The sequence below is a fragment of the Chrysochloris asiatica genome, unplaced genomic scaffold, assembly GCF_000296735.1.
Source record: "Chrysochloris asiatica unplaced genomic scaffold, ChrAsi1.0 scaffold00004, whole genome shotgun sequence".
NCBI classification, from domain to species: Eukaryota; Metazoa; Chordata; class Mammalia; order Afrosoricida; family Chrysochloridae; genus Chrysochloris; species Chrysochloris asiatica.
The window spans coordinates 3,282,710-3,297,672 of NW_006408522.1; the positions used below are offsets into that span (position 1 = coordinate 3,282,710).

Sequence of the window (14,963 nt, forward strand, 5' to 3'; positions counted from 1 at the left end):
AATTATTTCCCTTTATGCAAAAATGCCCTGTTCTGTCATTTTTAATGGCTATCCCACTGAGTCTGCCTGTCTCCAGCTAACTCAATGTGAGGTTATTACTCAGATGACAGGAGCAGACACATTTGTTGTTAAGTGCCACCCTGTATAGGGTTTCCAAGGAGTGGTTGGTGAATTTGAACCTCTGACCTTGCAGTTAAAACTGACCTTGTGGTCCAGTGCTTTCTCCCACAGCACCACACCAGGACTCTGGAACAGGCACATGTTGTTGTTAAGTACCGTGGAGTCGGTTCCGACTCATAGCGACCCTGCACAGGGTTTCTGAGGCTGTCAATCTTTATGGGAGTAGAAAGCCTCATCTTTCTCCCATTGGACAGCTGGTAGTTTTGAGCTGCCGACCTTGAGGCTAGCAACCCGATTCGTAACCACTACGCTACCAGACACATAGGGTTGTTTTATTCCTCATTATTTGACATTTTTGAAGATTTCCAATAGCCATCAAGAAACCTCACCTCCCTATGATCTTTGTACTTTCTAAAGTCCTTTCCTAATTCTGCTTTTCATGTGTTTCTGGATACCAGGTGCTTCTCACTGTTGTTAGGGTATTGTATTGAGCAAATTGGACTACGTGTCTCTGAAATAATTTTTTTTTAAATTTGCCAATGTAAATTGTGGATACAAAGTAATTGGGGCGTTATATGTATTTGAAGTATTGGTTTTGAACTTTTTAGAGCTAATCTTTTTGGCCACATTTCTAGTTTTAGTATTGATCCAGCCGCCTTATATTTTGCTTCATTATCCTGGCAGGCAGGATTGAATGGTGATAAAAGGGAAGAGAAGAGCAGGATGAGCAGAGGGATCTATGCTTGAGGTTGAGTCCCTTGATGAAGGTCTCTCTGAATATAGAAGAGATCAAGGCAGATGAAAATACAGTCAGGTAGGCACCTGGGAAAACCATTAAGGGAAGAGGTAGATGGGGCAGGGAAATCCATGCTCTGTGCTAAGAATTTATGTTGACCCTGTTTTCCAGTTTTTGAAATTTGAAAACTTGGTCACATAATTTGAGAATGTATTTGTATATGTTACGAAAGCCTGGAAATTAAGTCATTTAGTTACACTTTCGAATAAATTACTAAAGTCTCATAATATCAGATCTATCTGAGGAAATGTAAAATAGGCATTTTCCGTAAATCTATAGAGTGATAGAGTATACTTGGAACTGAACTATGTATGTGTGTGTGTAGAGAAAGAGATAGAATTAGTCCAGGGGCCTAGTTGTTGTTAAGCACCTTTGAGTCAGTTCCAACTCAGCAACCCTGCATAGCATGGGCTTATAAGGCCCGTGAAATTATTTGGTCTGGCCCTACCAAGGCAACCACAGTTCCAGCCATCATGTCATTGTTGTTGTTAAGTGCTGTCTTGTTGGTTCCAACTAATAATACCCCTTTATGGGATTCTGAGGAGCAGCTGATGGATTTGAATCTCTGACCTTGTGGTTCGCAATCCAGGGCTGATCCTACAGCACCAGAAGTCCAGTCATCACGTTGTTGTTAAGTGCTGTTTAGTTAGGTTCTGACGTATAATGATCCTGTATAGGGTTTCCAAGGAGTGGCTGGTGAGCTTGAACCACAGACTTTGAGGTTCAAACTGACTTTGAAGTCCAGTGCATTAACCCACAACACCACACCAGCGATTGCATTGGTGGTAGTTATGTGCCGTGGAGTTGGTTCCTACTCATAGTGACCCAGTACAGGCTATAAATCTTTGCGGGAGCAGATAGCCTCATCTTTCTCCTGCTGAACAGCTGGTAGTTTCAAACTGTTTGCGGTTCGCAGCCCGATTTGAAACCACTACGCTACCAGAGCTCCTTTGTTGTTGTTGTTAAATACCGTGGAGTCGATTCCGACTCATAGTGACCCTGCACAGGGTTTCTGAGGCTGTAAATCTTTACGGGAGCAGAAAGCCTCATCTTTCTCCCGCTGAACGACTGGTAGTTTCGAACTGCCAGCCTTGAGGTTAGCAGCCCAATTCGTAACTACTACACTACCCAGAGTTCCTTGTTGTTGTTGTTGTGAAGTGCTGTCGAGTCGGTTCTGACCCATAGTGACCCTGTATAAGGTTTCCAAGGAGCAACTGGTGAGCTTGAACGGCCGACCTTTCAGTTCAGACGGCTTTGCAGTTTGACGCATTAGCCCACAGCGACACACCAGGACTCCACCAGAACTCCTTGTTGTTATGTGTCATGGAGTCGGTTCCGACTCATAGCGACCCTGAACAGGGTTTCCAAGGCTGTAAATCTTTTCGGGAGCAGAAAGCCTCAACTTTCTCCTGCGGAACAGCTGGTAGTTTCGAACTGCTGACTATGAGGTTCACAGCCCAATTCATAACTACTATGCTACCAGAGTTCCTTCCAGAGCTCTTTAGGGGTGAGTTTATTAAATGTTTGACTAAATATAGCAGGCTGATTTTTTTTTTTTTTTAAGCAGGCTGATTTTTAACTTGATGTTTTTGTGTAGCCCGTGAATGTTATAATTTTGGCAGAAAATGGTTCCCCACCTCTGCTGCATGGGATTTGGGAGGCTTTTAACAATCTTTGCCCCAGAGCAGAAAGTCTCATCTTTCTCCTGCTGAGCAGCAGGTGGACTCAAACCACGGAACTTAAGGTTGGCGGTCCAGTGCTTATCTAATGGAGCCACTACACTCCAGGAGCCTAGTACAATTTAGGGATGGTGGATTATTTTGCTTAAATGTAAATTGATCTTCCTTTCCCTTTGGAGAGTTTTCAAGTTGATAATGAGTCACAAAACTATACAGTAAGGCTTGGGAGTCTGCTGAGTTGATTTCCTGCTCTGTTCCTTCACCATATAGTGGGACCAATGGCTTGAAGATTAAGTTCTAAATGTAACACCAGGAAAGCTAAGAGCAATGAGCCTAATTTGGAAAGAGTCTTCGCTCATCTGCCCCTCACACCGTTAGAAATGACGCTAAGACTGTTGATACAGTTGACAGAAAGTAGGCTTCTACCCTGCTAGCATAGTGAGTAGAGCTAGCTGCTAACCACAGGTTCTCTACGGAGAAGGATAAGACTTTCTGCTCCCATAAAGAATTACAGCCTCAGAAACCCTATACTGGGTCCCTTTGAGTTGGAACTGACTCGATGGCACACCACCACCACACTTTTAGTTGGATAATCAACCATCGTCATATACTGCCATGTAATGTCAGTTTAACTGCAGGTGTGGTGCTATAAGATCAACACTGGACTGGGAACCACAAGGTCAGCGGTTCAAACCCACCAGGTGCTCCTCAGAATATCTGTACAGGGTCACTATGAGTTGGAATTGAAGGGCACTTAAAAGCAGTAACAGTGTCAGTTTGCTGCATGCCAGTTGAGTTAAATTGTTTGAAGTTTAATCATTTGGAGGCAAGTGTCCAATTGTAAAAATATTACAAGTTGTATATCTGATGTAACTAATGGGTTTTCTGGCCACTTTTGCTACTGTTTCATTGAAAGTAGTATTTACTGTAGCATAAAGAAAGTATCCTTGCTACACAAGTCAATTCACTTTGTATGCCAGTAATTCATGCCTCTAGACTGATACTGATTGGTGTGGCGCTGTGGTGTATGGTGCCTGGACTGTGAAGTCAGTTTCAACCGCAAGGTCTGTCATTCAAGCTCACCAGTTGCTCCTCGGAAACCCTGTACAGGGCTGCTATGTGTTGGAACCGACTAAATGACATTCAACAACAGGCTCATTAACAACCCACACCTGCTAAAAACTTTTTCTTGGTTTATTTCTTACCATAAGCTCATGTTAACTTTCAAAATGTACTTTAGAAAAGGCATCATATTAAATATAAAGTATGTACAAGGGGGCTTCAGAAAATTTGTGGCAAGGTGGAATAGAAAGATATGGGGATTTTTCCACAAACTTTTTGAAGCTCCTTTGTAATGATTGTTCCAGAACTAGTTAATAACTATGTAACTGGTTACTTAACTGCAATCTTAATGTATCTCCCCGATCTGTGCTTTGATTTTTATTAATTCAAAAGTACTAGTTTCCCCAGAATTTTTATTTATGTTGCTTCTTTTGGTAGTAATTTAGAAACAATGCATGTCAGAAAAATCACACAATGCCTTGTAACACTCTTTGTTATTTTCTCTGATAACTTTTTCTCACATTGCATTTAAGTACTGGAATAGATAAAGGATAAACACATCCTCTCCTGGATTTGTGAACTAAGGAAATATTAGTAGATAAGATATTAAACACTGTTTTGGGGTTGAACTAGCAAATGGGATTAAATTTCCTTCCGAATATTGATGGTACAAACATTAAATGTTTTCTGCATCAACTACTTCAGCTAATTAAAACCACTTGAATGAAGGTTGTGCCTGTATTTCTCTTATTTAATCATGAGAGTATAATCTGTAATGGCAGTCTCAGAAGTTTCTGTAAAATACAGCATCATCCTAAGTGATCATAAAGTAATAATTTTTAGGCAAGAGCAGAAGACTCAGGAAAATGTACCAGCCAGTTAAGTATGGAGTTTCATTTTAGAAGAAACAGGATTTCTGTTGTCTTGAGTAAATGCTCAAGGAAGCTTATTTACAAGTACATTGTTCATAGCAATTTTATTACTGTTCTGATTGGTAGTGATTATTTCTATTAGCCGAAGAAATCCATGTTTAGCAAATGTTACTTTTTGAAATGCCAAAACACTTAACTCCTTTGGCATAGTTAGTTTCACTATTGACATGTTCCTGGGTGGAGCTTGGTAACCAACTGGCATATGGCCTGTTTCTTTCCAGTGTGAGAAAGAAAAAGGAATTTTGGCAAGAGATACCTAAGGAGGACTGTTTTATAAAAGTTCCCAAAAGGATTTATAGTCACTATGAAATAGATGTGACCTCAATTTAAAAAAAAAAGTCATATTTTAAAATGAATACAGAGGAAGGGGGAGCCGCTTGCTTTTCGTACTAGGATTCATTGCAGCTGTATGCCCCCTTGTTTTGCCCTATCAGATTGTTATTCTGATTAATAAAAGAGAAGTCAGGCCTCTGAACAGCTTTATGTTCCTTGTGTTTTTAGGAAAATGCAACATGGCAGCAGCAATGGAAACAGAACAGCTGGGTGTTGAGATCTTTGAAACTGCAGAGTGTGAGGAGAATATTGAATCGCAAGATCGGCCTAAATTGGAGCCGTTTTATGTTGAGCGATATTCATGGAGTCAGCTTAAAAAGCTGCTTGCTGATACCAGAAAATATCATGGCTACATGATGGCTAAAGCACCACATGACTTTATGTTTGTGAAGAGGAATGATCCAGATGGGCCTCATTCAGACAGGATCTATTACCTGGGTGAGTTTTAAAAGTTATAGTTCCGCAGACGAAATGTTTTCTAATTCATACATGAAGGTTAGATACTACACCAATCAAATTTTGGTGAACGAATGAATCAGTGACTTGGTTCCATTACAGTTAAAAAACAAAACCATTTGATTCAAAGAGCTTTAGTTTTGGTGCTGTTTTAATTTTGATTTATCCGATTGATTTTTTGTTGTTGTTGTTGCAACTAGCATCATGAATAGAAAATGATCTTAGTTTCAAAGTCAAAGTTAAATGACATTTTCCTAACACTAGTTCCAAATACCTTTCCCTGGGAATGGTCAGATGAGAAACACGAACAATTAAGATGCAGCAGTGACTATCACTATTGGATCATTTTCATATGAATGACTATAGATAGCTATAGGACTGATTCCTGAGAGTGGAATTGCTGAGTCAAGGGGTAGAGGAGACATTTTGTATTTTGACTGATACTGCCAAGTTACTTCACTAAGGTTATATTGTTTATATTTCTATATACATATACATATATATATATATATAGTCCTTGTGTGGCGCTGTGGGTTAATGCACTGGACTGCAAAGTCAGTTTGAATCACAAGGTTGGCACTTGAAGCTCACCAGCTGCTCCTCAGAAACCCTATACAGGGTCTCTATAGGTCAGAACTGACTCGGTAAAACTTAACAAATACATATATGTGTATGTGTGTGTGTTGTCGTTAATTGCGGTGGAGTTAGTTCGACTCATAGTGACCCTGTATAGGGTTTCTGAGGCTTCATGGGAGTAGAAAACACTGGACTGTGAACCACAACATCAGCCAGTTTGAGCCCACCAGCTGTTCCGCAGGAGAAAGATGACACTTTTTGGTCCTGCAAGATTTAAAGCCTCAGAAACCCTATTCAGGGTTGCTATGAGTTGGAACTGATGAAGGCACTTACAACAACAGTGGATCTGTTTATGTACTTTGTTTTATTCCAGCTCAGTGTATTTTAACTGTCTGATAGCACTAGTCCCCCCTCGTTACTCTTCATCATATTCTTGGCCATTTCTGAGTGCTGATTTTTCTCAACAACCCCTCCGTTCCCAAATCCTGTTTGTATTGTTTGGGGTTTTGGGGGGTGTGGGGAGGCTTTTGGAGTGCTGATGTGGTGCTGTGGGATAAAGCACTGGACCACAAGGTTGGTTTGCACCACAAGATTGGCGACTCAAGCTCACCAGTCACCCCTCGGAAACCCTATACAGGGTCGCTATGAGTTGAAACTGACTGGATGGCACTTAACAACAACAAGGGCTTTTGAAAAAGTTCAGGAAAAATGAAACTAAAAGATCATGGAATTTTTCTGCAGACTTTTTGATACCATCTTGTACATTATATTTACAGGTAAATTTAGGGAAATTTTAAATGAAGCATCCTTAAGATATTAATTAATATGCTTTATAAGAAAATTATATTCATTTTCAAGTCTTTGGTATCCTTCCAGGTTTTAATAGTTTTCCCATGTAAAGCTATTGTTTAAAAATTTTTAGTATAATTTAGAGTTTTCTGAGTCTCACTTGAAATCTTTTTTTCTAAGAAATTACACATTTTTGGAAACATCACAAATGTGGCAGAAAACTTAATTTAGTAACAAGCATTTTGTCACATTAAAAGCAGTTTACCATCAAGCTGACTCCAGCTCGTGGCACCCCCATGTGTGTCAGTGTAGAACTGTGCTTCATGCAGTTTTCAGTGGCTGTTATTTTGGAAATTGATTTCCTGGCCTTTCTTACAAGGCAGCTCTGAATGGTCTTGAACTTCCCACACATCATTTAGCAGCTGTCACAGTAGCCATTTATACCACAATGTGGTTTCACATGTGAAGTTTTGCCTCTTGATCATTACGGTTTTCCTATGCTAGAGAGAAACACAGACAATGATCATGAGGACATTAGCCCATATGAACTACTATAGCTGTAAAGATGAACAAAATGCCAGCACATGATCAGGAAAGAAACTGGCAAAAGCCCATTTTGTGCTTATACAGAACTGGTGTGTCTGTACTTAGAATACCTTGGAAATGTTTGTCGTGTATAAAACTGAGGAAGCTATTATAAGCTAGGAGCAGTGTAAGAGGACCAACTGAAATGATTATGGGGAATGACTGACTTGACGATAGCTGAGAATCCATTTTTGTTTGTCATTGTCATTTTCTTTTTCATATTTGAGGACTGAAGGTTCTTAGAAGGCTTAGGAAGATACAGTCAGATTTTGTAAAATTATTAAGATGGTGGTAGGTGACCACAATCTTAATAAGTATTCTAGAACAAATCAGTTCTTCTTGTTGTTAAGTGCCATCAAGTTCTGGCTCATAGCAGCCCCATTATAGGGCTTCCAAGGAGCAGTTAGTGTGTTTGAACCGTCAAGCTTGTGATTAGCAGTCCAGTGCTTATCCTTCAGCACCACATCATGACTGCAAAGCAACTATAGAATATGGAAAATAGATTTAAGACAGATGCCAGGAGCTCTGGTAGCATAGTGGTTACGAATTGGGCTGTGAACCGCGAGGTCAGCAGTTCGAAACTACCAGCTGCTCCGCGGGAGAAAGATGAGGCTTTCTACTCCCGTAAAGATTTATAGCCTCGGAAACCCTAGGGTCGCTATGGGTCGGAACCGACACAACGGCACATAACAACAACAAGTGTTAAATGCCAGTCAATGTTGAAGTTTTTACCCCAGAAAACAACACAAACTAAAAAAGGTTTAGAAAAATATGGAAATAAAGGGAGATGTGACTATCACAGCCTTTGCAAAGGTTAGCATGGAAGTTACAATGCCCTTCCACAGACTGCCATCTCTTACCATTATCTGAAATACTAGGCTGAGGATCTGTTCCACTCAAGAGTTTATTCTTTAGGTGATTAATTTTCTTCTTTCTTCACTCCACTTTAGCTTTTGGAAATGGTATTTTCTAGCACTTCTTGGAGTAAAGGGTTTTATTTTGCTTTGGTTCACATCTTCAAAACAATTGTTTCTCTTGCTTTTCTTTTGCATGTAGCTCATTCTGCCCTGCTCTGTTCTGTCCTTCATTATTAGATGAAGTCACAGACTAGACCTGACTTCTGCTTAGTTTAGATCTTTGTTTGTTTGTTTGTTTGTTTCTCCTAAAGGACAAGAGATTTTTAGCAAATCAGATATCATATTCTGTGTTACTTTAATGAATATACTTTGATTTGAAGGAGCGCTGGTAACGTGGTGGGTTACGAGTTTAGCTACCGAAAGGTCAGTAGTTTGAATCTACCAGCCGCTTCACGGGAGGAGGATGAAGCTTTCTGCTCCTGTAAAGATTTATAGCCTTGGAAACACTATACAGGGTCGTGATGAGTTGCAACCCACTTGGCAGCACACAGCCAACACCACACTTTGATTTGAAATTTAAAGGCCTTATTAATGATTATGTTTTTAGAGCTTCTATAATAAAACTAAGGAGCTCTGGTAGCGTAGTGGTTACGAATCGGGCTGCGAACCTTAAGGTCAGCGGTTCGAAACTACCAGCTGCTCCGCGGGAGAAAGATGAGCCTTTCTACTCCCGTAAAGATTTACACCCTCGGAAACCCTATACAGGGTCCCTATGGGTCGGAACCGACTCAATGGCATATAACAACAACAACATAATAAAACTAGAACTCAGACCTATTCCTAAACAAGTGCTTTAAATTATTCAGAACAAGAAGAAACTTAGTGACCTGAAATTGTCAGAAGGCCCCCACTTGGATGGACTCCCATGAGTCTGTTCCCAAATTATAAAGGACCAACAGTTTAAAAAAAATTCCTGAAAGTGACATTTGTCTTAACTCTTTTTAGATAATTTTGCATGTTTTTATGATTGTTTGCTTTTTGAAAGAGGCTAAGATCTGAATATAAAATGAAATCTAAGCAGTTTTCTAAAAAGTCATGATAGAGCCCATCAAATGTTGCATAATAACTCAAACATATAGAAGGCACTATTTACTTTGTATCGTAATTGTAGCAAGAATACTACTTTTAAGAAAAATAATGTTACTTTCTCTTGCAGCCATGTCTGGTGAGAATAGGGAAAACACACTGTTTTATTCTGAAATTCCCAAAACCATCAACAGAGCAGCAGTCTTAATGCTCTCTTGGAAGCCTCTTTTGGATCTATTTCAGGTAGGATTAAATATCATTATTCCTGTAATTTGGTGTGTTTCCAGATATTGCATTTATTTAGAGGCAGAAATTCAACTGGAGTCTTATCTTTGAAGTAGATGTGACTCAGAATCAACTAAAAGTTTATGTTTTTGCCTACATGACCAGTAACTTTCATTTAATTATCAGTAATCTAAAATGAATGGAAATTACAGTTTTAATTTATACCGACTTCTTCTTATGCCTCTTATTGCTCCCCCAAATTTCTAGTTACATGGCATTAGATGCCATCGAGTTGATTCTGACTCATAGGGACCCTATGTACAAACACTGGTTCTGTGCCATCCTCACAATTAGTATTATACTTGAGTCCATTGTTGGAACCACTGTGTCCATCCGTCTTGGTGAGCCTCTTCTTTTTCACTGACTCTCTACCTAACACGATCATTCCCGTCTCCAGGGAATGATCCCTTCTGATAGCATGTCCAGAATACGTAAGGTTCAAACTGACCTTGCGGTTCAATGCTTATCCTACAATGCCACACTAGGACTCCATTAGCAACCCTGTAAAAAAATGGCGATTTTTTTTTTTTTTCTTTTCTTCCTTTACATTAACTGAAATATTCTGTAAAGCAAAACTTCTGTTCAATAACTATATTCAATTACCCAGAGATGCAGTTCCTATAAGTATTCTTGAGTTTTTTTTTCTGAGTCATAGTTAAGTTATTTGAAAACAGTTTGATACCTTTGGGTCCAGTTTTCAATATTTGTTAAGTGCAGCCAGAGTTATGCTTAATCTCAGTCTAGTATTCCTCACTAACAAGGCAAGAAGTTTTTAAATACTCTCTCCAGTGCCCCATACAGTATGAGGTTTCCCAGTCTGGCTGGTGTGAACAAGTACTGCTCTCAAGCCCTGTGTGAAAACTGAGTACTCTTTCCTTAGATATTTTAGGGTAGTTCCTTCCCTATCCTCTGGTACGTTAGTTTCCACATATACATGTATTGATCATGCTAAATACTTGAGAGAGATCCCCTGCTCTAGACGTCTCTCTGTGTGCAGCTCCGCCCTCATCCTTACTTTATACTTCAAACTCTGTCTTGGTCTCCCTGCTGTATCTCCTCAACTCAGAAAGCTTTCCTGCTCTTGTTATTCCAGTTTGGAATGGAAGTCAGTTTCATTTGAACATTTATATCTCTGCTCCTCTTGAATCAGTTTGACTTCTTGCCTATGGCTGTGCAGGAATCCCAGCATCATTGATTTAAAAAGTCATATCTGTTCCTCACCAGTCTTTTCGTATTTTGATAATCAGTGTTCTATTTTGGACTTGCTGTTTTGTTCTGTTAGTCTTTGCTTATTCTTATACATTATTTTATTACAAGGATTTTAATTTTTTAACATCTAGCTTTGGAGTCCTGGTGTGGTGCTGTGGGTTAATGTGCCATTTGAAATGCAAGGTCGACAGTTCAAACTCACCAGCTGCTCCTTGGAAATCCTATACAGGGTTGCTATGGGTCGGAATCAACTCGACGGCACTTGACAACAACAACAACAAGGCTAGCCTTGTTCCTTGTAGCTAATCTTTTTCAGAGTTCTTTTTACCATATTCTTTCAGATAATAAAGTTTTTAATCATAAAGTTATTAATACAGCATTCACTCATGAACATTAGTTTCTTAACTCTGTAATTTCTGTGTTCTGATTATAAAATATTAAGGCATAGTAAGTACAGATCAAGTTTGGTGACTTTTAGGGAGAATAAGAGGGGAGACAATTCAAACATAATCACATACTCAGAATTGCTCTTGGCATTAAGGAGCTCTGGTAGCGTAGTGGTTACGAATCGGGCTGCAAACCTTAAGGTCAGCGGTTCGAAACTACCAGCTGCTCCGCGGGAGAAAGATCAGGCTTTCTACTCCCGTAAAGATTTACATCCTCGGAAACCCTGTACAGGGTCGCTATGGGTCGGAACCGACTCGACGGCACTTAACAACAACAACTTAGTGGAAACTACAGAAGGGTCAGAATTGATAAAAGTGTATGATTCTGTTTAGTGGATTTGATGTCCTTTCTATAGTGAAGCCTAACATAAATATAAATGTACATCATTATAATTAAGCATTAATAAACGTGATTTATTAGCAGGATTCTTAACCTTGCATGTATGCTTCAGACCCTGGAATAGGTGACAACTCTTTCCTTTTGCATTAGGCAACACTGGACTATGGAATGTATTCACGAGAAGAAGAACTGTTAAGAGAAAGAAAACGCATTGGAACCGTTGGAATTGCTTCTTATGATTATCACCAGGGAAGTGGAACATTTCTGTTTCAAGCTGGTAGTGGGATTTATCATGTCAAAGATGGAGGACCACAAGGATTTACTGTAAGTTTGAGTGAGTGTTGTTAGTTACCGTTGAATCAGCTCCCCACGTGTGCAGGGTAGAACTACTCCATAGGGTTTTCAAGGCCACAGCCTTGACTATGGGGAAGCAGATTGGCAGCCACATCATCCAAGGGCCTTCTGTGTGGATTAGAACCACCCACCTTCTGACTGGTAGTAGAGGCTTAACTGTTGGCACTACCCAGGGACTGCTCCTTGAGTGTACTGCTTGGTAAATCTTTTTTTTTGGATCCTACAGGTGTTTTTGCATCCAAATCAGAAAAGCAATTAAACAAATAATAAAAAATGTGTTTAAGTGTTGTTGAGTTAGTTCTGAACTCATTAGTGATCCTGTATAGGTTTTCCGAGGAGCAGCTAGTGGGTTTGAACTGCCTAACTCAGAGTTAGCAGTCCAGTGCTTATTCTACAGCACCACATGGATATTTCCAGTTTTATGAATTAATAGTTTTTCTTAAAGCTCTGCATATAATTTTTGAAACGCTTACTTACTATGATGTAAGAAGACAGTTGTTGTTGTTATGTGCCATGGAGTCGGTTCTGACTCATATAGCAACCCTACATAGGGTTTCTGAGGCTATAAATCTTTATGGGAGCAGAAAGCCTCATCTTTCTCCCACGGAATAGCTGGTAGTTTCGAACTGCTGACCTTGCGGCTCGCAGCCTGATTCATAACCACTGTGCTACCAGAGCTCCTTAAGAAGACAGTAAAGAGCATTAATTACAATTTTTTTGTGTAAATACTAAAAGGAATGTTAGATGTTTTATCACAAGCCAATCCATTTTTTGTTTCTTTCAAAGTTTGTCTTAATAAATTAGATTTTAAATGTTTGGGTTTTTTCCCATGAAATTCTTTATGTGCTACTATTAGAATTACTTTTTCATAGAGTTGTGATGATTCTGGCTTTTATTGTATTTTTATGGCAAACAATTTTAAATTTGTAAAATTCATATTAAGTATATGATAAATGCTTAATACATAAAATATCTAATGAATAATAATTACCCCATTAAACAGGTTTGGGCAGTAAAGTGGTATGGGCTTTCTTTGCTCTTCTAGTAACCTTAACATTCTTAACTCAGTTTTAAAAAAAAATAGTCCTTGTTTGTAAATTAAAGTGTATGAAAGTGTGTATTTTTCTGGGGAATAGTAATTGTAGTTGGCATTTACTTAGGAATGCTCTTACAGGAAGGGTACTAGCAAACAAATGTGTATACATCAGCTTCGTATTAATGCTATCTTTAAGATACCGTTTACTTTTCTAGCAACAACCCTTACGACCCAATTTGGTGGAGACTAGTTGTCCCAACATACGGATGGACCCCAAATTATGTCCTGCTGATCCAGACTGGATTGCTTTTATACATAGCAATGATATTTGGATATCAAACATCGTAACTAGAGAGGAGAGGCGACTTACCTATGTACACAATGGTAATGTGTAATTCTTCAAATATGCGTTCCTGAAAAATACTTTTGAAATTTAGCTTGATTTTGCATGCATTTTGTTTGAATTGAAGCAAGCTGGGTGATCTGTATATTTTACATTCAGATCTGGTTTGGGCTCTATCATTAATTCAAAATCTTTGAAAACAAAGTTTTTCATTAGGTTAGTGCAAAATCCTATGTGGTGACAAAATGTGACCTGATTTGACCTGAGGATATTTATAATCTTAATCCTACTTAGTGTGCCTATTCGTAAGTTTGCTACAGGAATATGGTGTATTTGATTACAGGGTATTTGATTACTCTGCTGGAGATGTTACGTAATGTATGGTAAATGTACAATATATGTAAAATCCTTAAAAGTCTGAATTCCAAACTTTATGAACTCAAAATTTTGGGGTAAAGGATTATTGGTTTGTACTATGTGTTCATTTCATACAAAATAGAAAAAAAAGTACAAAACAGGTGACTTCAAAAAAGTTTGTGGAAAAGCTCCACTATCTTTTAATTAAAATAAGCAATACTAATAAATTAAAACTTGCATGTAAGCTTCACATCATTACTACTCACCCACTAGACTGGCTAACCTGAAAAAGATTGAGAACATCAAATGTTAGAGAGGAACTTTCACATGTTGCTTTTAGGAGTATAAAATGCAACCACTTAGGGAAACTGGCAGGTCCTATAGAGTTAGACATACATTTGCCATACTACCTAGTCAGGCTACTCCTAGGTATTTATTCAAGCGAAATGAAAATGTCTGCCCATAAAAATTCTTCTATGTGAACACTCATGGCAGTCCAGATACTCACAAACAGGACACTGTATAAAAGAATGTGTTATATATACCTTTACCATGGAGTAATATTCCTTCAGCTCACGTGTCAAAGACCAAGTTATCTAAATCAGCAATACTTGAAAATGGGGATGACCACATAAATCAGATCACAAAATGGAGGGTGGAGAGACATCGTTACATAACTGCCAAACCAGTGAGAATTGTGGCCCAGCCAAGTTAACACAGAACCCTAACCATCATAATCACCATTAACTCTTCACCTCACACACTGGCGTTTGTTCCTGCCAGATGTACATCATTAATGTTAAAATGGTTGGATAATACATTTCTTACTAATGTAGATATGAAATGTTGGATAACAAGATAGTTGGTAAGTGAGAAGATGTACTTCATAATAAGCGGGAATGACTGATACATGCATGTAACATGATAAATCTCAAAAATAACCCAGACATCTCTAAACAATATGTGTAGTAATTGTTAAATATGAACCTAACTTGCTGTACAAACTTTTACTAATAGCACAGTATTATGAAAAAGAGTAATAAAAAAACCATACACAAAATATGTGTTGTATGGTTTCATTTATGTGAAATTTCTAGAATTTGCAAAACTGACCTAGGGTGATAAAAATCAGATGATTGCTTCTGTAGTAGGAATGGACATTGACTGGGAAAGGGAATGAGCAAGCATTCTAAAGTGTTGAAAATGTTCTGTCTTGATAGCGAATGTGATTATAATCAAAGGATATGCATTTGGCAAATTAACATTTATAAATTTTATAGCAACTAAAAATATCTTGTCTATAATTCTGTTACTTGAAAGTA

The 14,963-nt window shown here is 38.6% G+C and overlaps 1 protein-coding gene across 3 annotated transcripts in view; it reads left to right on the plus strand.

The window, feature by feature from the left end:
* Window positions 1-909: 909 nt before the first annotated feature.
* The window catches only part of DPP8 (dipeptidyl-peptidase 8), a 59,444-nt gene continuing 45,390 nt past the window's right edge, over window positions 910-14,963 (plus strand). For 2 of the 3 annotated variants that reach the window (XM_006831527.1, XM_006831528.1), the window contains exons 1-5: window positions 910-934; window positions 5,091-5,360; window positions 9,402-9,514; window positions 11,702-11,875; window positions 13,157-13,325. In XM_006831527.1, the coding sequence (XP_006831590.1) occupies window positions 919-934; window positions 5,091-5,360; window positions 9,402-9,514; window positions 11,702-11,875; window positions 13,157-13,325 (742 nt within the window). In that variant the 5' untranslated portion in view covers window positions 910-918. Of the gene's footprint in view, window positions 935-5,090; window positions 5,361-9,401; window positions 9,515-11,701; window positions 11,876-13,156; window positions 13,326-14,963 lie in introns of those variants that run through there. The other variant, XM_006831526.1, reaches the window with a different exon arrangement.